The following is a 27,532-nucleotide window of genomic DNA, read 5'->3' on the forward strand; positions in this document are numbered from 1 at the left end:
TTAACGGAATATTTACAAATTATTTTTTATTCTCACATTTTGTAAATATTACAACAGAGAACTGGAAACATGTAACGCAAAGACACATAATAGGAAAACATCTATTAAATCTTAATTTTCGTAAATTAAAGTCAACATAACATTTCATCTTATTTTGTGTCTTACCTAATTCCAACTATTCTTAAAAATATATAGGGCTACTATGAATGATCCATTCGTTTTCAAAAGGCTTTTCGAAAGTATTACATGTACAAACATGAGAGATATATGAAAACAATTGCAAACTCACTAAGTTTGTATTATTGTATTGTGTATTCAAGGTAGCAGCACGAGTTTAGTACCTGTCCAAAATGGAGGTAAAGCAAGAAACGAATTTTTGTTATAGCACTGCAACGCATCGTCTGACTAAAGGGGCACATACAGAACATTTGTAGAGGATGTAGAAAACCTGGTGAATTTGCAAAGTTATTTTCATTTATCTCTCATGTTTGTACATGTAATACTTTACAAAATGTAGCCTTTTGAAAATGAATAATTTATAGTAGCCCTGTACTTTGAATCACAATTTTCATTTACAGTACTCTTACCATTGATTAACACACAATATAAATATTCTGTTATAAATTACATCACTAAATGAATGAGTGAATGTGTCTGATATTCTTTTTAAATTTTGTATTAAATTCGAGAAGTCTGATTTTTAATGTCTTCATTAATTCTATTTGTTCGAAGTTACAACAATGCTTTCACTGTTATATCACAGCAAGAATATGCACAATAATGATGCAGAACAATATTTTTAGTAAAATAGTATATAATTTTTGAAGAAGTCTACCTTTTCTTGTGTTGTGAACAATAAACTTTCAGGGATGTTTTCCAAATTAGCCAGTATTTATACGTACTTACAAGAAAATCTTAAAGAAAACTTGAACAAATTTTCTCCCAACATTATTCTCAATCAGAATAATTATTTTTTTCTTTCTTTTCCGTTTATTGTTTGTCCATATACATATTTTATTCATATCATTACAATAATGGCACTGCTGAGAAATATCGACAGAAGTAAACACACTTTGAATTGAACTAATGTTAAGCGTCACATTATTTTTTAACTAAAAACAAAAAATCCAGTGCAGAAAAGCACCTTCCATCGTTTTATACTATACAGAAAGACAGAATTAAGGGCTTTAGTATACAATTAATATAAGCAAATGATATACTTTTCGCCGTAAAACTGTGACGTGTTCCTCTTTTGAGTACACTGTTAATAATGTATAATCAAGCTAATACTGAAGTTGGTCCATTGGTTCCAGTGTTATTGAGGAATTCTAAATTTCATTTATGACAAACATAAAGCTGTAGAACACTGACTGACAGACATAAATGATTATCAGAGTGCACAATAGGCGCCACCTGCATACAATATTTTATACATATTTCTTCGTCAGTAACATTGGAAACAACTACCAAAAACCGCACTCAAAGTGGTACTTTTACCTTAGGAAAGAATATTGACAGTTATACACTATTGTTGATAATTGTATCACAAACATTATTTCCGCAAAGTTCTGTACGATTTACGAAGTCTTTAAATGGCCGAAATTTGAATATTAAACTAGTGCATACGTGATTTGAAGTGGAAAATTCAAAACCACAATGAGCTTGCTGTAAAATAAACTTTAAAAAATTTCAATGTAAATAATAATTTGCATATAAACGTCCCTAACCTAATCTTTCTGCATAAAACTCGAAGGATAGATATTATAAATTCTCGGAAGATGTTTAGAGAAAATTAGTAGAAAAAATTTCAGCAAGAAGGGAAATATTTTTGAGGAGACTGAAGAATGAAATGTAAATTAGAAGAATGGGTTTCATATTGAATGCTGTTTCAGTAAAGCTTCGATTTCTACTATGGTTTTGAATGCAGAACAGGATAATATTAATTTATTACTGACGTTATGTATTATTACTCAGAAATAAATCCTACCTTCAACAGATGGTACCTAGAATCATATCTACAAGTCAACTGCTTTTTATATTTCGCTAGATTTGGCGACGCGCTCAGAATGCTTTAAAAAAGTTATGAAAAATATAAGACAAATGAATTTCGAACATATTACAAGTCTCAACCGAATTACCATCTGAATTAAAGGAGCCTTAATATCTTATAAATCTAATAAAATAAAGATATATATTTTTTTCATGTACAATATCTCTCGAACCAATACCCAGATATTATAAAGGATTCATGCTACCTGCACTGTTTCACGTTTCTCAAAATATTTCAGAAATCGAATAATAAATTTTCGAAGAATAAATCGACAACAATATTGTAATTATCAAATTCTTCAAAATACTATTTAGGAAAATAGTTTGTTGTCGATATATTCGCCATTGTCAAAGATAACGTCGTAGGCTTAGACGTCGAATTAGACAGGAACAAAGGGAGGACCATGTGAGAAGCAATGAACAGTTAAATCTATCTACTGCGTGGAATAAATTTTTGTATCTAGTACGAGGTAAAATCCATAAATTAGTCAACTACGCGTAACTGGTTAAGCAAAAGACAAAGTAATCGTGAATGAAATGCATTCTAACACCCTTCCCTCCAAATCAGTAACAGTGAACGAAATGCACTCTAACAGCCTTCCCTCCATAATCAGTAACGGCGAAGAAAATGCACTCTAACACCCTTCTCTCCATAATCAGTAACTGTGAATGAAATGTATTCTAGCATCCTTTCCTCTACAATCACTAATTGTGAATTAATTGCATTCAAACACCCTTTCCTCTATAGTAAGGGTGAATGAAATGCATTTTAACACTCTTCCCTCCATAACCATAACGATTCCTTCGAGACAGATTTTCGAGACAGTGACTACAATGGTGAAACCAAAAACGATCCAATGATATCGGCGCTCTAGAGAGCGGCAAGAATCCGATAACCCACCGCCAAGTGCTCTTGTCGATCTGCGTTTGCAAGGACAGAGGAAAACATTAATGTGTGGCGTAGTGTATTTGCAAGAATTGTCATCGAACTACTAAAGGCATTACTAACAGCACTCACTCACTCACTGGTGGCCACTTGCAAGCTCATTTTGACTGGCGCTGCGTACGTGAGCTCATTGTTTCTCTAACTTAATCTGTGAAGATAAGGACGAACGGGTGAGGATATGGAACGAACTATCGAGAAAGCTCATAGTAACTCATCTGTTTTTAGAGAAGACAATAGACCATACAACAGAAGACCTTGGTCCATACTTAAATCAAGCGTCAATACGGAAATAACATTTCACATGGAAATTGAACAAAATTCAGATAATCGAAGCAAACAGAAAGACATACTCGAAGATTTCTTTTGATTCTTAAGAAACTGTCCAATAGGATTTCATTTCTGAGGAGAAAACAGCATATAAGAAGCTGTATATGGATTTTTCTACGTCATTTGCAGGAGTCTATTCAACGTAAACGAAATGAGCTGTGAAGAAATACGGTATCCACAACAGTGACCTTTCTACTAGTTCCTACTTGTCCAGAATTTGTCACAAAGAAACAGAATTCCTAAGTTTCAATACCCAGATTATCCCTCTGCGATTTCTACTTTTTTTCCCTGGATGAAATATTATCTTAATAGACGTCATATTACGTAGAAGAATTATGTTAAATCGCACCCCAGAAGGCATTACGGATGGTTGCAAAAGATGACTCCAACGATTTTTTTTCTCACGATTACGCTCCGAGACTAAGGGAGATGTGATAATGAGATAGAAATGAAAATCTTTAAGTTTTGTGTCGCACGGTTATGTCGGCTAGGCTAAAGGAGACGGTGTTGATGAGAAATGAATAAAATGGTGGAATGGAGAAAGTGGGAGGAAACGAAAGAACCCAGAGAAAACCCACGCACACGGTGTTTGCCCACGACAATGATAATGAGATGGATGTTAATGGAGTAATGAAGGAAGTTGAGAGGAAACCCACGCACACGGTGTTTGTCCATTACGAACCCCCTTGGGATCAAGCCAGGGACCCCATGCACCAGAGAGGTAAGCACTTTTATCAATGAGTCACCGCGGTTCACTACCTTTATCAACACTGGCAAACCCGTATCGGCGCCGAAGGAGATATTTTCGAAGTAACTCAGCATCGTTTGATGTAATAAGGAACTATAAGCTGAGATCCCGAACTTCTGAGTCCTACCTCATAAGCAATTATGCAGAGAAATTTTACACCACTCTTTGATTTCTGCAATATGTTGAGAAATCTGGGAAAGTGGAAACGGATTCATAAGCCCTTTTGATCTAGAATTGCTGCACATTTATTTTTCATATTTAAATTTAGTTACGAATCATTCAGAGACAAGAAAATAAAACAGTTTGTGTACACGCTATTAAGAGTATGATGCACAGGTATTCACGATTCTAATTACACTCATGAAAGACTAGTTGTAAAAAGAGGCACCTCAGACTACCACATCTTTGTTCTTTGTTTTTTTTTCGTTCATTTTTACAAATATACAACTAAATATTTATACAACGAACTTCAATGTTCGTATTCTACCATAACGCTTTCCTCTTTTCCTTCAAAAGAAAGCTCACATAACTTGATACATGCATTGCATGCAATAAATATTACTACTTTAATTCCTAAGAGCTCTAGTTTATCAAACTACTTCATTGTTTTTCTTTACTCTTCTCACCAGAATCAATTTGCTGCACACCTTCTTGTTTATGTTGACTTCCAAGTCCAGGCTCTAATAATACATGCTTGCCCAGTCCTTTCGTGTCTGGTACATACACTTCAAATGCTCGAAAATGCAGTAGAATTTTCTCTGAAATATACGAAAAGGAATATATATATATATATATATATATATATATATATATATATATATATATATATATATATATATATATATACAATAGACAACATTTCTCAAACTTTTTTCAAGTGAGGACCACTTTTATTAATCACTATGTTCCACGGACTACCCTACTCTTGTTCCCTTCGAAAACAAATTTATCCTTCTTTAAAGTTCTGAGCATACACCGCGAAATCAGTAGGCCCTATACTTATATTTTCAAAACAGTATTAATTAAAATTCCCTAAATTTTGTATTAGTATTTATAGAATATATATTACTTGCTTTTATGTTAAGTAACTGAAGGTTATCAATAATATCATCTATCTATATATATGAAAATGAAGTGACTATGTTTGTAATTTCATACCTCTTGAACCACCCGACCGATTCGGATCAAGTTTTCAAACATAGATGAGATTCGGGCCTGTGATGGTTTTTATCAATTCACTTTGACGGAACAACGTAGGAAAGGGGGAAGTGGGGATATATATATATATATATATATATATATATATATATATATATATAACTTAAAAACTCTTGAACCACGAGACTGATCTCGATCAAATTTGCCACATAGATGAGGTTCGGACCTGAAATGATTTTTATCATTTCACTTTGATGGTGCAACTTAGGAGAGCGGGAGGGAAGATATTTCAAAATGATCGAAAATGACCGATATTAGTGTCGAATCCATAATTTTCGAGATCGCTGAGATGAACAGTGACACTCCCGATACCGTTTAAATCCAAATTGAGCTCCGTAACTTGGGGAAGAGAAGGAGGGGCATATATACAAATGATCAAAAATGACCGATATTAGTGCCGAATCCATGGTTTTCGGGGTGGCTGAGATGCCGTTAAAAAATCCAAATTAACACCTTTATGTCCAAAATAAAACGTGTTCTCCCCGTGCGAAGAATGGGTATTCTGCTAGTATCTTCATAAATATTAAAATTTGTATAATGTATACCTGTTTGAAATTATCCGATATTGTACGATATACCATTCACTTGAATTTACTTTTTGATTTATATTATTATTATTTATTACACTTCAAACTAAGAGGACCACAAGGACAGACCTCGGGGGGCCACTTCTCTCTCTATATATATATATAGAATAGTTACTCTGTTTCTCATTCCAGGCAAACCTCCAACGGTTACCAATAGTTCTACTCCAGATGTAGCAGCATTTCATTTTCTATCCACAATGGCTGCAAAATCCACATGTCTCACTTTATTTAAGAACCGTCACGAAAACCAAATTCTTTTTTTCGTTATCCTGATATGGGAAACTAACGGTTTTACGTCATTTCTAAGGAAAAATCTCATAGTATTGCAAAGTACGAGGACCTTGCACCATATGGTACACGTATTGCAAATTTTAAAAAATCATATAAAAATTGTAGGAAGCACTTCTCAGTGTTGTTACTCTAGCTATAGTGAGTATAATACCAAGTAATTACAAAGCAAAAAAAAAAAAAAAAAAAAAAAAAAAAAAAAAATTGATGTTTCACCCCTTCACTATAAACTTCAGCTCTAACAAGTGGAATCTGTTAAATTCCGATACTAAACTTATGGAGTAATTTTCACTGTTAGAGTTCAATTAAGACTCCTCATGCTAAGGGACAAAAAATTAAAGAAGAGAAAATGCTAAAGAAAACTGTTTGCTGCAATGTTCTTGAATAATCCGGTCTCTAGATATACACGTTGACGCTAAGTTCATAAAGTCACTAGTTTTTCTACATTTAGAAATGGGATCAGATTAAAATTTTTAGAAATGAGTTTTATGCTGGAATGTACAAGGTAGTAGTATATATAAAATAATAATAATAATAATAATAATAATAAATGGTCAAACAACCAAAAAAATATTGTAATATTTTCCATGAGTAGAAGCTTTGCTTGGTATATAATTAAACACAAACAAAATATTTGCTGAGCAAAACAATATATTCACATTTAAAAACTACATACGTGTGACAGTTTCGCCAACTAACACAATGGCTTCATCAGACACTTTTGTTCTGCAAATAGTTTGTTTGTTTATGTTTAAAAATCATTGGATCACTTCATATGGATTGACTCATACTGTACACTCGTATCGGCGCAAATCTGTCTTCAACAATGGGAGGGGGGACGGGTAAGACCGTTCCATTTTTTTTTAATGGATGTTCAAAATATTTATGAAGCTGAAAAGCAATGCTGTGGAAGATCAGAATTGTCTTCAACATTCGGAGGCGGGCAGATTTGAGGCTTATCCTGAGGGGGAGGGAGGAGGTGAGACTCATATTAGGGAAGATGAATCTGATTTCTGAGGTAAACTTGTATATTTATATATCAGGCGATATAAATGAATTAGTGAATATGAAACAAGCCAAGGGGCATCAATTGCATTTCACTTTCCTTTCTAGCAGTCGGACACAAATCATCACGTTTCTCCCCAAAAACCACATTTCAAATCAGATTATTGGAGGAACATCCCCCACCCCCCAGTTCCAAGGTTGAAAAGAACATGTTCCCCTCAACTCCGCGGGATTTCCTCCCGTGTTGCACAAGATTTCGCCTCAAAGTCTACAGATTAGGTCTGACAGATTACAGTACTGTCAAAATAAATAAATACATGGCTAGAGCTTGTATCTTTGATGCATGAGAGTTCATTCCCGATGGCAGAGCATCGAATGCACCACAATAACTAAGATCCACTTCAAACTATGGGTCTCGTTGTACCGTCATTTACTGAAAGATTGTTTGTTTGTTAAAGTTTAGCGTCCCTTTTCAGCACCGAGGCTAAACGAGACGTGAACTTACAGTTTACGGTGGAATGTGAATCACTATAATGAGTTCATTTTTTCATGCTGTTACATCAGGATCGAGCCCGGAACCACATGTATCTAAGGCACACGCACCAGTGGAAGGCCTCGACGCTAACACAAGACGGAAATATACGGCATGCACAACTGAAAGTGAGACTGAGGTTGGAGCGCCGTTATTCCAAGTGGTAGAACTTTGCGGTTTTCCTGGTAGATAGCAGTGTATGTCAGAAGAAATTTGACATGCAGTGAATAGGGTCTGTGTTGCTGACTGCAACAGAAGCGACATAACAGGTAACGAGCGTGTTCCTCCCCCTCCGCGCGTGAGCGATGGATTCCTCCAAACAGACTCAGTGCGCAGTAATCCAAGTTTTGACGGCAGAAGGTGTTAGCGGAACTGACATTTACCGTCGAATGAAGGATGTGTATGGAACTGAGTGTATGTCACATACTGCAGTGTTCAGATGGCGTAGTGAATTTCGACATGGATGTATCAATTGTCGCAGTGGACGCAATTGTAAGGGAGAATCGTCGAAGAACCACTCGGAAGATTGCAGACAGCCAGTATGTGACCAAGGGAACCGTGAACATTATTCTTTATGAACATTTGAAATACAGCAAGGTTTGAGCACAATGGATCCCAAAACATCTCACTGACGACCAGAAGTTTCTGCGCATGGGTAACTGCTTTCAGCATTTACGGCGTTACCGCACAGAGGGAAACAACTTTCTGTCCCTAATTGTGGCTTGCGATGACACCTGGTGCCATTTCTTCGATCCGGCAACGAAGAAAATGAGTATGGAATGGCGAAATTCCGGTTCTTCTCGCCCACAAAGTGTCATACCTCAATTCAAGCTGGGAAGTGATTTTTTTTTTTTTCCTTCGAGAATGGCCCCTTGATGTTGGACTGGTTGGAAACGGGAAGTACAGTTAATGCAAACAGATACTGTGATACCTTACGCAAACTGAAAACAGTCATTAAAAATCGAAAACGTGGTATGTTGTCAAAAGGGGTTATTCTGTTGCAGGATAATGCCCACCCTCATGTGGCACAAGTGTGCAAAGATCTCCTGCAGCACTTCGGATGGGAAGTTCTTCAACACCCCACCCCCTCTTACAGCCCTGACCTGTCGCCCTGCAGTTTTCGTGTGTTCGGGCCACTAAAAAAGCACTGAAGGTACGCCGGTTCACGGGCAACGATGAGGTCCGAGAAACAGTTCAACAATGGTTCCGCACGCAACCCACGACTTTCTTCGCTGACAGTATCCATTGTTTCGTGGATCAATGGGACATCTGTCTCAACCACCTAGGTGATTATGTATAGACAGTATTGTTACACAGATCTTGTACCCTATGTAACACTTTTTTTAAATTTATAATATACCTATGTATTAAAACTAAATAAACCTTTGCTTCAATGAATGCCCCATTTGCATTTGGACATGCCTTATAAAAATCAATGAATTTAGCTAATAACTTACTTTGGTAATGTATCATGGTGAAATAACCAGCAAAAATGGGTATCCAGGCTCTATGCTTGTGTACGTATGTCAATAATTTCGGAAGAAATAAGTGAATTTTAATCCCTTTTTCTTTGATGCAGGAAAAAAAAACGCAATTCTCTGTAAAGTACAGAAAACTGCTCTAACTTGGCCAATTTGTTCAAAGTTCTTGACAAAAAGAATACGTCGGGTGATGACTACACATTTAAAAAGAAGAAACACATTTCTTTCAACATTTTCTTATAAGAAATCAAAAGCTTTTTTTTTTATTATTTTTTGCAAGATTAAGTTAATTAAATGCTGTGACAGAAAAAAGAGAGAGAGAGAATAATGAGAATGTTACTTACCAATTAACTTTTGATCAATTTGATATTCGCTAGATATGGCCGCAGCTGACCACTTCTGAGGATCCATTTGATGATCCGCAATGAACTTCACAGCTTGTCGCAATGTGCAACGCCCTTTAGGAATGACAGCTGGTTCCTGAAACCCAAATTCAAAGTCATCCACTTGACGCCTATCTTGAGGAAGGGGTCGCTCATCTGTTGGTTGATTCGGAGATTTTTCTACAATCTATGGGTGGAACAATTTCAAAGTCAATACGGAATATCTGTACATTATGTTCAGTCTACGAAATTCGATGAAATCACATTGTCATTTATTTTACTATTACGAAGTATCATTAGAAAATAATCTAACATTTTAACATCATCTAGTATTATAAAAAATCGCAACTGAAGTGAATTGAAGTTAATCTCTATCTTATTATAAGGATTCACCGAAGGTGTAAGATTAAGGACAAACCTTAGAGACTTGCTACATAACAACATGCATATCTCCATGTTAAATTAAATGTGTTAATGATAACTAACGAATCAAAAATTCTAACTGAATTCAGAATACTGTCCAGAAAAAAAAAAAAATGATTTCTGACGAGTAACAAAAGCAAACAAATAAACACACAATCTGGACTCTAGAATGGCTGAGACTCGAACTACAATTTTCCGCTTGCCGGACGATTGAATTATAATTGAGCTACTAAACCACATGGTTATATTTCGGTATTTTAGTACTCATTCTTGTTTTATCAGTGCTCTCTGCCTGCTGGTACTTAGAAGAAAGTGAAATGAAATCTTTCAGTTTAACGTCTCACAATTATTCCCTTCAGGCTAAGGAAGAGGATGATTAAATCAAGTGAATGATGATGGAAGAATTGGTGGAATGAGGAAGTGGGAAAAAAAGGGGAGTACCCCAACAAAACCCAAGGACACGATGTTGTCCACCACAAACTTACTTGGCCGGGGATCGAACTAAGAATCCCACGTACCAGAGATAAGCGTTCCACCACAGAGGAACCATGGTCTCTTCACTGATACTTACAGTATATAAAATGATTTGAACTAATTGTACGTAATACTAACTTGAGCAAAATACGAGGGCTATCCAGAAAGTAGATTACGTTTTCGTCTGTGTCCGCTAGGGGCGGGGCTAGCGCGGCCATCTTGGGGTCAGAGCGTTGCGCAGCTCAGTCGGCATCTAGCCGTGCTAGTGAGAGGTTCGTGCTGTGCTCCGTTAAGATACTGTGACGGTTTGAAATGTCTGCGTTAATTGAAAATCCCGCGAGCTGCGAGGTGCGTGCAGTAATAAGGTTTCTGACAGCAAAAAACTGTAAACCGATAGAAATCTATCGGCAGCTGTGTGAAGTGTATGGGGACAACATTATCACTGAAGGTGGAGTGCGACAGTGGGTCATAAGATTTAAAAATGGCCGAACCAATGTTCACGACGAAGATCGAAGTGGGAGACCCAGCAAAGTGACTGCCGAACTTGTCGAAAAAGTCGATGTTAAAGTCCGTGAAAATCGAAGGTTCACAATAACGGAACTTTCTTTGAGTTTTCCACAAATTTCGCGAAGTTTGTTGCACGAAATCATCAGCGAAAAGCTTGGTTACCACAAGTTTTGTGCAAGATGGTAACGAAGTGGTTGAAGTCGCAGGCGGCCGAATTTTTCGACGAAGGAATTTCCAAGCTCGTACATCGCTACGATAAATGCCTTAATTTGAATGGTGACTATGTCGAAAAGTAGTATTTGTGTGTGGCTTTCATCTGTATATAATAAAATTTGTTTCCTATACTTTGTTGATTTTTTATTCCAAAACGTAATCTACTTTCTGGATAGCCCTCGTACCATTATCTGACTGACTACTGTATCCTTGGAATTCCTTGACCGAGTATGAGATTAAATTTTGCAGTGTTCTTCTTCTTAACAATTAAATGATTTTTAAAAACAGGAAAAAAAAAAAATTCAACCTCATTATAACTAGGTTTCCAATCATCGGTTAACAAGACAAAATTTTGAACCTAAGGATTTTTTTTGTTTGTTTGTTTGTTTCAGAGAACACATGTGTATCATTCACTTTCTTGGATTCAGTATGGATAAAACGGGATTTTTTTTAAAGGTCAACTGGACATAACCTGAAAAAGGAAATAACAGTACAAAAATTATCGGAGTTTTTTTATTGATTCAGAAAATATGAACTGCGCAAAGTAAGTATTGGTGAATTGGATGTTCTTTTGATCCGTCAAACGTAACGGCATGAATTTTGGTACCCACGTACCTTCTTTTCTTCTTGCAGAAATGTGAATTAGGTTATTTTCAAACAAGAGGGCTAAACCTGCCATCTACACATATGACAAAGCGATTGTGATAGGTTTTAGTTGAAAAAAAATACGTGGGAATTTGAATGAAGTTACTTGTTTTGTGTGTAAGAAAACGAATTTGGTATGGCTTGTCTTAAGTAAAATTCTACAAAGGATGACAATGAACTGAATTTATCAACTTTTGGTGCGAGAAAGCAGTTTGGCTAGACCTCGCTTTTGGGAAGTTATGGGAAATTGATTTCAGTTTATGAATCTTCCATTTCCATGAAACGAGGTGAATTTTGTGATTTAGGACGAGGAAGCTATTTAGATTGGCCTCATTATATATCATATTTTAATTGGCTTGCATCTTAACTTTTCTAAGTGCGAGGTGGATTGTCTTGGAACAGATGAAACCACATTCAACGAAATCTTTAGGAGATTTAATGATGCTGCACCAGGCTTACGTCCTCTAACAATTCAGAATGCTTGTCTTCTAGGTGCTGCTCTCACGTCGGAAGCACTCACGAACGTATTATTGAATAAAATATCTACTTTAGAATTATTCTTGTCTCGACTTTCCTCAATTTCAGCCCATTCATCCTTTTTTCTTTTATGGGCATCTTTATCAATCCCTCGTTTAACCTATTTTTTTTAATGATGCTTTCCATCTTGGCATGGGAGTTCTTTGCTGGAAAAATATGATACTATCCTGAAAACTGGCCTTGAATCAATTCTGAACTGCTCCTTAAATAACGACCCTTGGATGCAAGCATGTTTATCTGTTGGCTTGGGCGGTCTTGGTATTCGACGAGCTATGGATATGGCGATTCCTACATTCTTAGCGTCATACCACGGATCTCTGCTTTTAATCGAAGCTCTCCTTCCACAGGGTTATTGTTTGGACCCAGATGGTTCGATTCAGGAAGGCTCTAATAAGTGGGCAAGTTTAGCAGATACAAACCTCCCAGAAGTTAGCAAAAAGGGTTATCAGTCATCTTGGTATACACCAATTGCATCTCAATTACATAATCATCTGTTACAATCTGTTCTGGTTCCGGAAGATAAAGCCAGGCTCTTTGCTGCCTCATCTCCCGAAGTGGGTGCATGGTTGATGGCGATACCTTCTCCGCCTTTAGGCCTTAATTTGTCAAATGAAAGCTTTCGAATTGCTGTTGCCTTACGTTTAGGTTTAGCTGTTTGTGAGCCTCATCGCTGTCCAGCTTGTGGAGATGAGGTTAACCAACGTGACCTGCATGGCCTTTAATGCATGAAGAGCGCTGGTAGATTCGCCCGACACTCCTCCGTTAATGATGTAATACTGCGAGCCCTTAACACAGCTGGAGTTCCTTCAATACGGGAACCTTCTGGTTGCTGTCGTTCTGATGGAAACCGACCGGATGGGATGACACTGGCTCCATGGATGAGAGGTAAATGTTTATTGTGGGACTTCACATGCGCTGATACATATGCTCATTCAAGTCTCCCTCTGTCTGTAATGAACGCTGGAGCTGTTGCTAATCGCAGAGAAGCTGAAAAGCAAAGAAAATACAACAACCTTCTAGAAAAGTTTGTTTTCACTCCAATCGCTATTGAAACCAGTGGTGCTTGGGGTGCAAGAAGTCTTGAATTTATTAGGGAGGTAGGAAGACGCATTTCTTGTGTTTCCGGCGAAGTCCGTTCCACAAATTACTTAATACAGCGCATATCAGTTTCTATCCAACGTGGTTTTCCTTTGACCTTATAATTATATATTTAAATTGTAATTTATATGAATGCAGTGTAATTATGTCATTTCGGTTAATAATTTTATTATTGTAAGTTTTATTGAGACTTATTGTAACAGCTTGTTACTATAGAATATTTAATAAATGTTTTCTAATATTCTATTAATATATATATATATATATATATATACTGACCAGCAAAAACGTTATGACCATTTGCTACTTTTTGAACGAAGTCGCTGGGCTGACGTAAAAGTCACGGAGTACAACCTCTCGCCAGACGGTGACAGAGATCTTACTTGATCAGTCAGTGTGATAATTATGTGTAAAACGAGGAATGATGGCGATATCTCAGAGTTTGATAGGGCCAGAGCGTGATGGTTGGAGGGCTGGGAAAGGGCACCTCGAAAACAGCACGACCTGTCGGGTGTTCGGAAACTGCCGTGGTTAGTATCTAACTGGGAAAAGGGCGGTGAAACCAGCACCAAACGACAAAGTATTGGGCGGGCACACTTCACTACAGATGTCGGACGTCGCAGTGTGTCGGAGTTGGTACAACACGATAAGGCGCAAATTGTGACACAACTAACAGCAGAACTTAACAGTAAACAAAGCACCAATGTGTGAGCACGCAGTTCGCCGTCCACTATTAAATATGAGTCTCCAAAGTCGATGTCCCACATGTGTACCAATGTTAGCAGCGCGGCATCGTCGATTACGATTGTACTGGGCACGTGCATATTTTCACTGAAACGCAGGACAATGCACAATGATGCATGGTCCGATGAATCACGATAGTGCCTTCATCACAATGATCAAAATCCATCGTCCTCCAGAAGAAAAGCTGCTCGAAACGTACACAGTGGGACGACGACAGGTCACTGATAGCTCCATTATGGTTTGGGGAACCTTCACATGGTCATCCATGGGCCTAGTAGTATATGTGAAAGGCACCATGACAGATCCTAACTATTATCAGGTCATTGTTAATCATGTATACTCTTTCATGCTGTCCATGTTTCTAGTTGGCAATGACATCTTTCAACACGACAACGATCCCTGTCTCAAGGCCAACGTTGTGATGAAGTGGTTCGATGAGTACAGTGTTGAATGTCAATTGCTGCAATGGGCCCCAAGCTCAGCCGATCTTAACCCAATTGAACACCTTTGGGATGTCACTGAACGTCAGATCCGAGTTCATCGTAGAATTTACAGAAATAAAATGACTCATGTGCATGCGCCATGTCTTCAGCCACCTATCTAGGAGAGCTGTCCTGTGTACCATAAAAGGACATATCAGATATTAGGTAGATGTTCGTAATGTTTTGAGTGGTCAATATATATATATATATATATATATATAAATTAACTCACTCTATCAGAAATGAGGCGGATTTCGTCTTTTCTTTACACATGTACTTTTTAGTTTACCTTTGATGAATAAAAATGCCTCTGAAATTTGTCAAAAGAATTTCGACACACATTAAGTACTTGGTTTTGATTTCGAAATAAACATTCTAAATGAGTGTATGTACAGCCTTGTTCATTAAATCTTGGCTACCCACATTACTTTATAAGCTAATATTTTGGTAACCGTAAGTAGGAAATTGTAATACTCTGGCTCTAAATAAAAATTCCAATTTGCCACAGAAAATTAACATTTGTTTTATTCAATTGGAATTGCAGGGAAAAGTACATGACTTTCAAAAGAGAGCTGGGTGGCCAAAGTTTGTTCAATAACACTGTACACTCTCAGACTAATTCGTAATCTTATGACTAGAAAACGGATTTTAAGGTGCAGCACCGTTCCAAAAGTGTAGATACTTCCATACTCAAGAGTTCGGGTAAGATATGTATTTCTGGGCATGAAATGAGGCGAAATAGACAGAATTTGTTGCACCCTTTTTTTTATGAGATTCCCCCCTTTTTTCACCGCTTTGATTCTTTAGCCTCCCTTTTCGCCGAAGCCAAATTGAAATTAAATATGAGAACTTCAACACACACTGTACTTTAAACTATAATGTTTAACGATTTCAGATTCTAACACATTCTTCATCAGACACTATAGAAAATAAATGAAGATACAGATATGGCATATATATGTCATGTCTGTATCTTCATTTATTTTCTATAGTGTCTGATGAAGGATATGTTAGAATCTGAAACCGTTAAACATTATATATATATATATATATATATATATATATATATATATATATATATATATATATATATATATATATATATTCATTCTTATGAAAAAGTTTAAATTCTATTGGCTGAAGCCTTCAGCCAATCCCGTAGGGTCCCTGTGTTCACCTTCCAAACAATCACTTTCCACCATTTTTGGTCGTTATAAGGGCCTTTTTCAATTTCATCTTGTCTACGCTATCCAAAATTCCCTGCCATAATTCATTAATAGATAAGCCGTCTGTCCAGTTCATCAGCTTATCTCTTCCTACCTTCTTTATCCAATCTGCTTCTTTTCACTTCTGTATTATCATTCTCTTCTCTATCTCCAATACTTCCGTCTTATCCCAATTAATTCCGTGATTAGTCTCCTTAACATGTTTGAATATAGCATTGGTATATTTCTTGCTCTTCACATTATGTTGTTTCATCTTTTCTTTCACTCTCTTTCTCGTCTCTCCAACATACGACATATCGCAGTCCCCACACCATACCCTGCAGATGACTCCTTCTTTCTCTTCATAAATCTTTTTGGTGTCTTTCCTATTTTTCTTCTTTATTGATCTCATAAGTTTTCTCCATTCCTTCTATAAGCTCTGACCCCTCCTTTCTTCAATAACTTCTTCAGTTTCTCCGTTTCCTCTCCCATGCTTTCTATACCATGCAGTCTTCCATTCTTATCTTCTTCCTTCTTCTTTATCCCTCTCTACCTCCTTCCTGCTGTAACTATTCTTCTCTATCTGTAGAATTTCTCTATGCTCTCCTTCATTCTTCCCTCTTCGTCCTCCAACATTTCTATTCTCATCATATTGGTTATGAAATTCCTCTTCGTACTCGTATCCACGTCGCTCCTCTTGTGGCAGAACACCCCTGCTGAGCACGCTTTCTAGTACCACTTCGTAACCAGCCCCTCTTCTTGTTTTACTACGGTCATGTCTAAAAAGTTTATTCTTTCATTTCTAACTCCATGTCCAAGCTTATGCCTTTTTTAATTAATTAATTAATTAATTAATTTTTTTTAACCCTCCACATCTTTGAAGTTCTCTAATTGTCTCGTAGTCCCTTTCCACAAGCCTAGGCAGTCATCCACATACCTACAAAACATGATTAAGTTCTTACCCTCTTGTTCTCTCACCTTCCCCCCCCCCCCCCATTTGTTTATAACGAATTCTGCCAGTACTGGGGTCAGCCTCGAACCTATACTCAGTTCTTGTCTTATTTTTATAACCTTTTTCCCTATTATACAATAAGTGTTTTCCCATGGTACCTTCAAAGCCTAATTACCTTTTCTTTTGTCGATTCTTTAAAATACAGTGTGTGTTAAAGTTTTGGTCAGTGTTTCTTTTGTCACAATATCCAATCCAAAGCCATGGATAGTGTTGTTATAAATATGAGAAACCCCTGGATGCAGAAAACTTTGAAGCGTCACTGAACTCCCTTCTCATATGCTTAGAAGATATCCTCTATTGGTTTCCGTTGACGTTCAGGGGAGTTTGTTCCTATACAAGGATCTCCTGAGCTTCAAGCGACAGAACTTTATACGTTCCAGGACAAGAAATGTTTTGCATAATAAAATACAAACAATGTCTTGAAATACAGTTATCTATCTTTGTTTCTGTAAAGGTATTTTTCCTACAGTTGAAAAAAGAATGTTCATGCCACTGTTTTGGACCTACATAAATACATTCTGTTTTTGCAAGTAAGTTATTTTCTGCTGTTGTCGAATAAAGAATGTTCGTGTCACTGCTTTGCACCTAATCAATGTATTCTGTTTCTGTAAGTAATGTTACTTTTTGCTATTGTTGAACAAAGAAAGTTCATGGCACTGTTTTGCACTTTAAATAATGTATCTTAGAAGCACTACTTTTTCACTTTTTGATTTTTTTAAACACAACTTTGCACCTTAAAATTCGGTCCTTACTTATGAGTGATAGTTACCTCAGGGTCATGAGATACCACAAATACTTGTTTCAATCTTTCTCCTAGTACTTCATCTTTCTTCTTTTGCTGTTCTGCTAACTCGGGAAATTCTAAATTATACGAATTAAAAAGATAAAAGAAAAAATATATATTAATTAAAGAATAAAGGTTGCGCAATGCCTACGGAATATATAAAAACTAGAACCAAAATCACTTAATAATACGAGGGGGAGTCCGAAAACAAGTTTCCCCAGTCAACTGTGGACAAAGTAGGGATGCAAAACCAAAAATAGCATGTGACATTCAAGATCTGACGTACCTTTATTTTTCCACATACATTGAGGCATTTGTTATACCGGTCTATAAGCTTCAAAAACCCTTCCAGGGAAAATTCAGGCCTCTGCATATGGAAGAAGCATCGAACAGCTTCTGTGACCTCAGCATTGCTTCTAAAGTGCCTGCCGCCGAGAGTCTTCCTCAAAGCGGAACAGATAGAAGTCACGTATGTCCTTCCAGGTCTCGGTGTGTCCAGCATTTGCTGCCGTCTCTCACTGAATTGGCGACACCATTTCCGCATCACATCAGGCTCATAGATTTCCACGAGGCGGTTATCGATTTCAGCTTCACACACGCCATGTACCCATTCATAGCGGACGACCGCTCGCACTTCCTCCTTTGACCACGACATCAAAACGCACCTTCTTTCCATAGCTACCTGGATCGGACTGAGAGACTCGTCTCCGCTTTGCGTAGGCGCTGTGACGGCGCCATCTGTAGGATCGCGGGCGAACTTGTGTCTGGGTGTGTTGCGCATGCAACTGCTGTCTTGCTTCCCCTATTGCTGTTCCGGGGAAAAAGGAAAGGAAAACTTATTTTCAGACACCCCTCGTATATAATAAATGTCGGTGTGCATGTATTATGAATAAGGCCAATATGCTTCAAAATCTTCATAAATCTATTTCGTTATTTCTTAGTAACCTAATATCTAACTTACTGTATTAGGATGCCAATAGACAATTATACAATCTACTGAATCACAAATCATATTAATCTAATTTCAATTTATCAATATAGTTGGGCCATTCTGTTCTTTTAAAATACTCTGAAACTATAACAGTTCTAAATCAGAAGATCAAACCCAAAAATACATACAAACTTATACTAATCATAATTTACTTACTTCGCCATTATATATATCATAATTTCTTCATTAATTCATTTTAAAGCAAAATAACTTTCTGAATTCAGTAGCTGCAATTATAGCTTGTTACTTGTATTATTACCAAAAAAAAAAAAAAAAAGAAACGAAGAAGAAAGTATTTTTTCACAGTTTCAATTGAATTTAGAACTTTTTATACTTCGTAGAGATACTGTTACTTGTTAATTCACATTATGTTATGACGTAAGCTGTATTATATATATATCCACTAACGTGAAATTCTTGTTGTATTATATGAGTATAAAAGATGGTCGTTAACTCGCAGAAAAGACAGAAGAAAACTGAACAGTTTCGAAAGCAAAGTTAGAACGGAAATATTAAAGGGAAGTCTTAAAAAGAAATGACAAAACGGGAGAATGGAGAACTCTATACAGAAGTTGTTCAGTTATAGCCGAACACCACTAGAACGATGCGTCTGCTATCGTCAGCAGTAGTGTGTATGTAAAGTTGTAGATGGATGATTGTCATCAAATGGCACGTAAATTAAACTCTTATAGGAAGGGTCTACCATGGACCTTTTCCACATTCCTCTTTTCAACAGATGCATAATGAAACGGTGTCAGAAGAATGGATTTACTCTCGAGGTGACTACTGTGGAAGGTATAGTGGCCCGTTACACTAGACGCACGGTGTACAACAGTCACTCACGAAAACTTCTAGAAAGAGCGTTTTAGAGAAAGTGATACCCGCAGCGCTGGAGAAGATCCGCCGACTGGCGTGCGTGAAAAATCCGTGCGATGGGCCAGCGATTCAATTTGGCACCTCTAACTGTGAATACAATAAAGTTGTAAGCGAGTCCGTTTGAGATGAATCCGTAACCGTACCACCCACTCTCACCCCACATTCCAGGATGAAAAATAAACTGCAGGAAAGTGTATGTGAAACACCTGGCATGTCAAATGGCAGACAGTTGTCATAATGGTGAATGGATATAGTATACATCCGTCTCACTGCTGGTCTAAGGACCTCTGCAACTTTGTTCACCACTGCCCGGAAAATTTCTATCTGTTACGGGATTCAGTTAGGCAAGAAGTTGCTGATACGCAAGGTTGATAAAAACGAGAACGTGAATGTAAGACACTTCCAACATTCATTATAACCTTTATCTTTCGGACCGACTCCCATAATGTACGATGCGGAGGACAATCAAATGAGGATCCATATGGACAAGACTTCAAGTCATACCGCCAAACTTCTTTAGATTTTTGGAATTCGTTTCTTTCCATTTCAAGAAATTCCTGTGAAGAGCCCTGATGCCAGTCGAATAGATTTCTTCAGCTTTGGCCTGTTAAAGAAAGGTCAGCTTTGGCATTGGCATCCGCGCACTCTCACTAGTCTTTGGACAACTTGTAGTTGGGATAGGGACCGAATTCCGTTGTCAATGTTTTGCCGGAACTTGCTTCAGTGAAAACTTCGATGTCAGGCAATAGTCGACAGTGCTAGGGGTCCAATAGAACACCATCATTGATGACGGCGAGGTTTCTCGTAAGATTAGTACCCTTTAAATTGTTTCGATATATACCAAACCATCTTCTGTACACTACGGAAATTCGCAATCGCTACAGTGTATAGATAAAATCAAGACATTTTAGATGAGCGGAACACAGTGTGTCACTTTTGGGGACAACGATTTGCCTTAATAATATGTACTTTACACTCGGCAGATTTTCTCTCCTTTGTAGATAGTCTGCTCTTCTAGCTTTGCTATTTGATCATCGTTTAACATATCCACCGCATATCCATAGTCTCATGTGCATAATGTTGTTCCGGATCCACGCGAACAAATTCATGCGCCACTGTCATCTGTACGCGTTTAATTGATTGTTGTGCCTTTGGATTAGTAAAATGATGTGTCAAACATAGCAGTGTCCAAACTATTCCTGGTCTCTGGAAAGTATGTCAAGTGAGAGTGGTAGATTATACCTATTTACAACCTTCAGCTGTCTCTTGTGAGGAATAAATACAATGTCAAGTGAACGTTTACAATGTTGGTGGCCCAATCGAACATCATCGATGGTGGTGACATAGCATTCCTTCAAGTGAGTACTTAGAAAAACTAGTTTGCATGCATCAGGAACAAGATGGCAAGCTAATTTTCTCGTTTTCTCTTGTTATGTAAATTACGCGTTAATTTACACATCGAAGTTTATTTTTTTTTTTTTACGCAAATATATATAAAGAAAACTATTTTATAATTTAAAAGAAAAACTACAACCATTGAAAAGCAGAACACAAAATACGATTTCTTCAAATTTACTAGCTGCAACAACTAAAGCGAAGTCTAAACCTTCAGAAGTTATAAAGAGATTGTGGAAAAAACTGCGTAGCGTGTAGTCAATATTTCTTATTGTTTCATCCTCGTTGCAGACTGCGGTGTGGGCAGAGCATTAAAAACTGAAACCGACAGCAAGTGTAAAGTGGATCTGTTGTGAGTGAAGAAACCCGTCAGGCGAGGCGACAGCGAAAGTAAATGAATACCAAAACCAAGTACAGTTGTTGAATTGTATAGTCAGAAACAATATTAAGAATAGGTTTGAGCTATAATTTCTTATACCTTCAAAATATACTTAATATTGTTTCTGACTGTTCAATCGTGCGTCATTTCACCATGGCTTCTCTGTCTTAAAACTTTTATGGACCACAGGATTTAAAACGCAAAACATTATGGTACGCGCAAATCGTAATATTTATTTGTTATTTATACAGGCAAGGTTACTTTAACTTCTTATAATTGAAGTATAAGTTATAAAAGTTTATTATTTTAGATGGTTTATCATTAAATAACTTTCAAAACATCAATATCGTAACCCTACGTGATGCTACAATAGTTTAAATTTTATGTCAAGTGTAGCTCGTCATTTTGCGATTTGGCACCGGAAGGCCATGACGACCTAGACTCGTCATTTCAGTGGAAGGGGTTAAGAAGTCAGTATGGGAGAATATAAAATTGCAAAATCTAGTAAGAGGCCATACAAAGCAGGAAGGAACCTTTCAAAGTATTTTCCTTTGTGCCAAACCAAACAGTAACAAGGGCTAAATATGTTCTATTTTAATTTCTAGACTTTTACGCGTCACGTAAGGAAAAAAAAAAAAAAAAAACCTTCTTTTTACGTGTAATTACCCAACTATGTGATCAGTAACACTCTTCTGTACTCTTGTGTTCGACCGCTTACTTTGCTCCGTGTTCTTTCAGACCACACTTGGGGTGCTAATCGTGTTGTTTTCTTACATTTATGCCGTAATCTAATCCATCCAAGTTAGACACCTATGGTTATATTGCTTATTCGTCAGCTGTCCTTCAACACTTGGGCATCCGATTACACACTTGCCTTAGCGCACTTATCCTATTGCTAACCTTTATGCACATCTAAACAAACAGCTTTCCCTAAAGAGTTTGTTGAGAGTTACGTTACTTGTGTAAGTTGTGTTGCTGACCACTTATGCAAAGTTTACCCTGTATAGAGACCGGTATATATATAATCTTACACAGCCCTAAGAAATTCCTGATGTTTCAAAGTAATAGAATTGATGAAGACAGAAAGCAAAAGAAAGAACGAATAATGTACATGAATCTTTGTGACATCCAGATTATTTTCAATTGTTTATCTTTTTGAAATAATGGATTCTGGAACGAAACAGCTGAATTCCACGGAATAGTAACACGCTAGTTCATTGTTTCTATTTACAAATCTTATTACATAGTAAGTACGATGTGCGTACAAGTTTCCAATTAAAAAAAAAAAAAAAAAAAATATGTCCATAAATATTGTAACAACATCGATTTCTTGAATGATTTACAGTTCAGAACCGTTAACTATATGTTAGTTTAAGACAGTAAATTGAGTGTAGGACCTATATTATTTGTGGTTCTAAGTAGAAGTACGTATCAAGATGATTTCACTACCTAGAAACTAGGAGAAGGAAATCTTACTTATATAATCACTTTTCACCTACACGATGGACAAGAAGAGAATTTCATACATCATATCTTTTATGTATTTAACAAGATTTCTTTGGATGTACTGAAGAAGAGGTGGTGAGTGCCTCGAAACTGTTCGCAGATTTTGTGCTATTGAGTGTTTCGTTTCAAGGTTTGAGAATATGTATTTACTGTTATGTTTGTGTCTAATGAAGACACTAGATAGTTTTATAGTATACTGATAGTGCAAAAAACAGAGAAGTTTCGAAGTTTGAAGTTGCCAAATAACTGTCATTGCACACTCTTTTGACAGAAGATTTGTTTTTACATTTCTTAACCGTCTTTTACCCTTCCAAATTCTCCTTCATGTTTGAAATTCTTTTTGAATTGTAAACAAGCGGAAGAAGGAAAAAGATACTTCCGAAAGCGCTACTTGTTACATTTAGCAGAAAAGTTTACTATATATCTTTTGCGGTGAGTATTAGCCTTTTTGCTTTTCTCATTAAATATCTTTACCGCTCGCAATACTGTCATACATCTAAAACTGTTTTAATATTTTCATTTTTAAATATCCTTAAAATATCAGCCTTAGCAAATCGAAACTTCCTGACTTACCCAAACTCAGAAATTTCCCGGTTTGACGGCACCCTGAATACAAACCATAATACTTTTAAAAGTAGGTTATGGTCAGGTACCTGTACACAGGGCGCTCCAGAAGACGCCAAATTTTCAAAAACCTACTCTTTGCAGGAAAGTTTTCCTATTTATCCCAAATCTTTTCTTTCTTTCATACCGGTACATTATGAACACGTGCGCATGGTATCACTTGGAACCTGAAGAGAATGACACATGAACGATGATACTCGGATAAATAGAACTGTATTTAGAGTTTTCTATTTTATATTGTACTTTTTTCCTATTTAAATACGAAACGTAGAATTGTCACACACGATCGAGCAATATTTTTTCCGTCGTTAACCATTGTAGATATTGCATAAAAACTGGGACACGCATTACGCATACACCATAGTATTTTTCAGGCTCAATTACAGTCGGATACGTGTCACTGCGGCCGCCAAATTTTCAAAAAGGGAATTTTGGAGGAAAATTTCCCCATTTTGCCCTAAATTTCCCTTCTCTTGTACATCACGTATACATGTGCACTTAATCATGTGAAAACATGTTTCATGTTAAAAAGAATGACGTATGAACCACGATAGTCGGGTGAATAGTTATGAAGCACTAGCTACTCAAGTCAATATTTTTCTCAAAAAATGCATGGGTTCAAAAGGGTTAATCACGTAACAGTCCTTATAGAAGCTATGACGAACTGAATTCCTACGTGAATGCAGTGTGTTAAGTCATAATCCATAACAATAAAGTTATCCGATAGTCGGTTTCCACTATTTAATTTACACGCTTACACACCGTCGCTGACGCGCCTGCTCCATATGAACACTTCATGTGATACTTCACGGACCCACCAGTTTTGTTCTGTTAACACGTCGCTTAGATACACTTTTTGCTTTTAGTGGTCACCTAGCATAAGTTATTTGGTGTCTCGGAATATATTTTGCTTATGTAAGCCCAATCCTCTTGGGTCAGTTTAGAGCAGGGTAGTTTTGGATCACACCTGTGGAACACAACTGGTATTTTTCGCACTGTCGTTTTATGATATACGTCCCCACGCTGTATTTAAATCCCTAGCGCTTAAACACTTCAATGAAGCAATTTACAATGTATTCAATAGTAAAAATTGATCTGATGAAAGAATGAAAATACTTTTTTATTTTCTTAAGGTTAAGTTTGAGTTTAGTTTTGATATATGAGAATTAAAATAAAAATTAAAAAACTACTGAAGTTTTTCATCTAAACTTTATCAATTTGTATAATATAGTAGTACCAGCTTGCGTCCTTTTGCAATTAGAATAACTCTCTGAAGTTTCCTAATGAATTGAGAGTAATGTTTCAGTTCTGGTAACACAAATTTATAAAATACACAGAAGAAATATTTGATTTCACATTAGGATTGTATACATAATAAAATATATCGAGGTCTTACGTCTCTCATGTATAGTCAGGTAGAAATGTGAAATAAAAAACGTGCTTTTTTACACGTAGTATTTCAAAAGGAAGACATGATGAAGTAAAGTCCCATGTGAAGCCAAGGTACTTCTGCTATATTGGCAGACTACACGAAAATCGAAAGGAAGTACCAAAATATACTAAATTAGATTGGGTTATTATTATTTGCTACCATATTTCTGGACCGCACGAAATTTGAAAACAATTTCAACAACTGACGCTCGTTATTTTCATATAATTTGATAATTTTAACACGATATGTCACAACCTTGTTATATACGGGCCATTTCCACATTGCCTTTCCCGTCATTAAATCTTAACAAGTATACTTCTCCGGCAAACAGTCCATTCCGCCTTCACATACAGTGCCGCTTACATCATCACAAACTCATCTTCTTAACTTCAACTATTCCCCTCACCTGACTTTCACTCACTCTTCCTCACAAACAAAGATAAATTTTCCAATTCGCATTACTCGAGCAGACGATTCTACCAAATTTTGACACTTTAAAGTTAGGTTAGAACTTTGTATTTCGTTTTACAAAGCATGCACTAAATGATGCAATTGTGCCGTACCGCCGGACCACTTTGAAAACTGAAAAAAAGCACCAAAATGTATTGCATTGGATTATATTTTGTTGGATTACATTAAGTTACGTTAGATTACGTTACATTAGGCGTGCCATATTACTTTAATACGGATCCATAGTACAAGTATTAGTAGTAGTAGGCAAGGTTCTAGATCACAGTTCCCCCTTCCCGTCTAGTTGTAATAAAGACAGAAAATAAGTGCCCTGCGGGGCTCTAACCCGCCTTTACTCGCTAACGCTCCCTCGGCAATACTATGTGACTTGAATATTAAACTTTGGTACAGAAAAGAAACAACCTAACTACTAACCTACATGGGGGGACCTGTGTTCTAGAAGCTTCCCGTAGTGGTAGGAACAGGAGTAAGAATAGTAATAGTAGTAGTAGAAATGGGTTAGAAGCCCGGCAGGGGTTGCTTGGGTTCAGTCCTTGACATGAAATGGGCAAATTAAAGACTTGCCAAATTTTTTCTGTACATTTTACAATTTATGGATCCGTATAGTAAAACAAGGGCATTCATTCCGAAGTTGGGCGTCCGCTTTCACCACGTTATCTCCTTTCCACACTTTCTGCAATTTGATATAAGGTCCATTAATCCGTGCTCTTTACAAACTTTTAAAATATTTTGCTCCTTATCATATTGCTTCACACAATGTTAAAACTGTTCGTTCATTGCCCTTGTACATTCGCCATGTTAATAACATAAATTCTCGTTTCTTTCCCACAATGCAACTGTTCGGTTACCTTGCGCCAAGTAGTTCCTTCTGCTCGCCGAATAGTCCCATGTTTATACCCGCTTATATATAATAAACAGATTTTTCGAGACTCTTATATATTATAAAGCACACAAACGATCAAATTATCCATATCTTTCCTGTAGATTTTAAAAATTTTGCTGGAACGGACGCCCAACTTTGGAACTTAACCCAAAACAAGTGTACCTCTCCGCAAAATAGTTCATACATACAGTGCTGCTAACAACATCAAAAACAATCAGCAAATACAACCACTTTCTTAACTTTTACTATTCCCCGTACCTCCGTTGTAATCATTCTTCTTCACAAACTCTCCAAAAATTCTCCAATTGACCCAGCAAATTTCCTAAAATTGGTCCGGCGATACGGCACTTAACCCTTAAATGAGGAGCTCCATTACTACTTGAAGATTCAATATAAATACAATGTGGTCGTATGGCATAAAGCAGGAACCAACTTGTGCTAGGTGGCCACTGAAAATCACGTATGCTATCTAACCGAGTCAGGGCAGGGGCGCAGAAGGGACCCCGTAACCAGCCAAAAATGTAGGGTGTGTGTGTGTAAAAGTTAGGGAAGCCTGATTCAACCATTTGCAAGCGTACCGTGAATTTTAGGGCGACAGTAAAAATTTAGAGGGCCTGGCTCCCTGTAGAAAGGGCCCAGTTGTGCTTCTTTTTAGTGTCCACCTGCACAAGTTACTTTATTTTAAATCGGTTCATGTTTAATGCACTGTAGTTTTTATGCCACACATCCATACGCTGTATTTATATTTGGCTACATTTCCTAAAGTTACATTTCCATCCATTACTGTAACTCCAACCTTAAGGAACACTTTCTAAAGCAGTAAGATTGTATTTCATGCTATCATTAATGTAAGTATGTCTCTCAAGAAATGAGATATTTAAGACTCGGTCCCTCGTACTACTAACCTCTGGCTATTTTCTCCATTTCCTTCAAAGTTGCCGCATGTTTTGGAGCTGGCTTTGGTTTATCTTGTGATATAATTTTTTCTGCTCTGCTTTCCACATTATACAATTTTAGTTTTCTAGACGCACGGGACAACAGAGCACCCATTTCCAGAGAAAGTACAGCGTATAATTTGAAAAATATTCAAGCACTAGCTCTTCCGTTATCTTATGGCATTAACTATATAAAATAATTCAAAAAGATTCATTCTATAATTAAGATAGTACAAAACCTATAATACACATTCATGCCTTGCACCTCATGAAACACAGCAGACGAAATTCGTTATTCGTTTGTTCTCATCCGATCTTTCTTCTCAGAACAATTGTTTTCTACCTGTAAGTA

General features: G+C 36.9%; 1 protein-coding gene across 2 annotated transcripts; it reads right to left on the minus strand.

The window, feature by feature from the left end:
- Positions 1–27,532, minus strand: LOC145663037 (NADH dehydrogenase [ubiquinone] 1 alpha subcomplex assembly factor 4). Of its 2 annotated transcripts, none has more exons than XM_081729177.1 (4): positions 27,151–27,532; positions 17,674–17,765; positions 9,526–9,661; positions 1–4,828 (listed from the first exon to the last, which is right to left on the minus strand). In XM_081729177.1, exons 1-4 carry the CDS (start codon positions 27,293–27,295, stop codon positions 4,671–4,673), a joined length of 531 nt encoding a protein of 176 aa, XP_081585303.1. In that variant the 5' UTR covers positions 27,296–27,532; the 3' UTR covers positions 1–4,670. The 2 variants fall into 2 exon arrangements, with proteins under 2 accessions (XP_081585303.1, XP_081585302.1); XM_081729176.1 differs by having other exon boundaries at positions 9,526–9,751; positions 27,151–27,525.

This window comes from Thermobia domestica, chromosome 10 (genome assembly GCF_964235325.1).
Source record: "Thermobia domestica chromosome 10, izTheDome1.hap1.1, whole genome shotgun sequence".
Lineage (NCBI taxonomy): Eukaryota > Metazoa > Arthropoda > Insecta > Zygentoma > Lepismatidae > Thermobia > Thermobia domestica.

Coding starts and splice junctions, on each gene's coding strand:
- LOC145663037 (XM_081729176.1), bottom strand. CDS start 27,295: ATGGGTGCTCTGTTGTCCCGTGCGTCTAGAAAACTAAAATTGTATAAT. Junction 17,766..27,150: donor AATGGAGAAAATAGCCAGAG/GTTAGTAGTACG, acceptor CGTATAATTTAG/AATTTCCCGAGTTAGCAGAA. Junction 9,752..17,673: donor TGGTATCTCATGACCCTGAG/GTAACTATCACT, acceptor TTCCACCCATAG/ATTGTAGAAAAATCTCCGAA.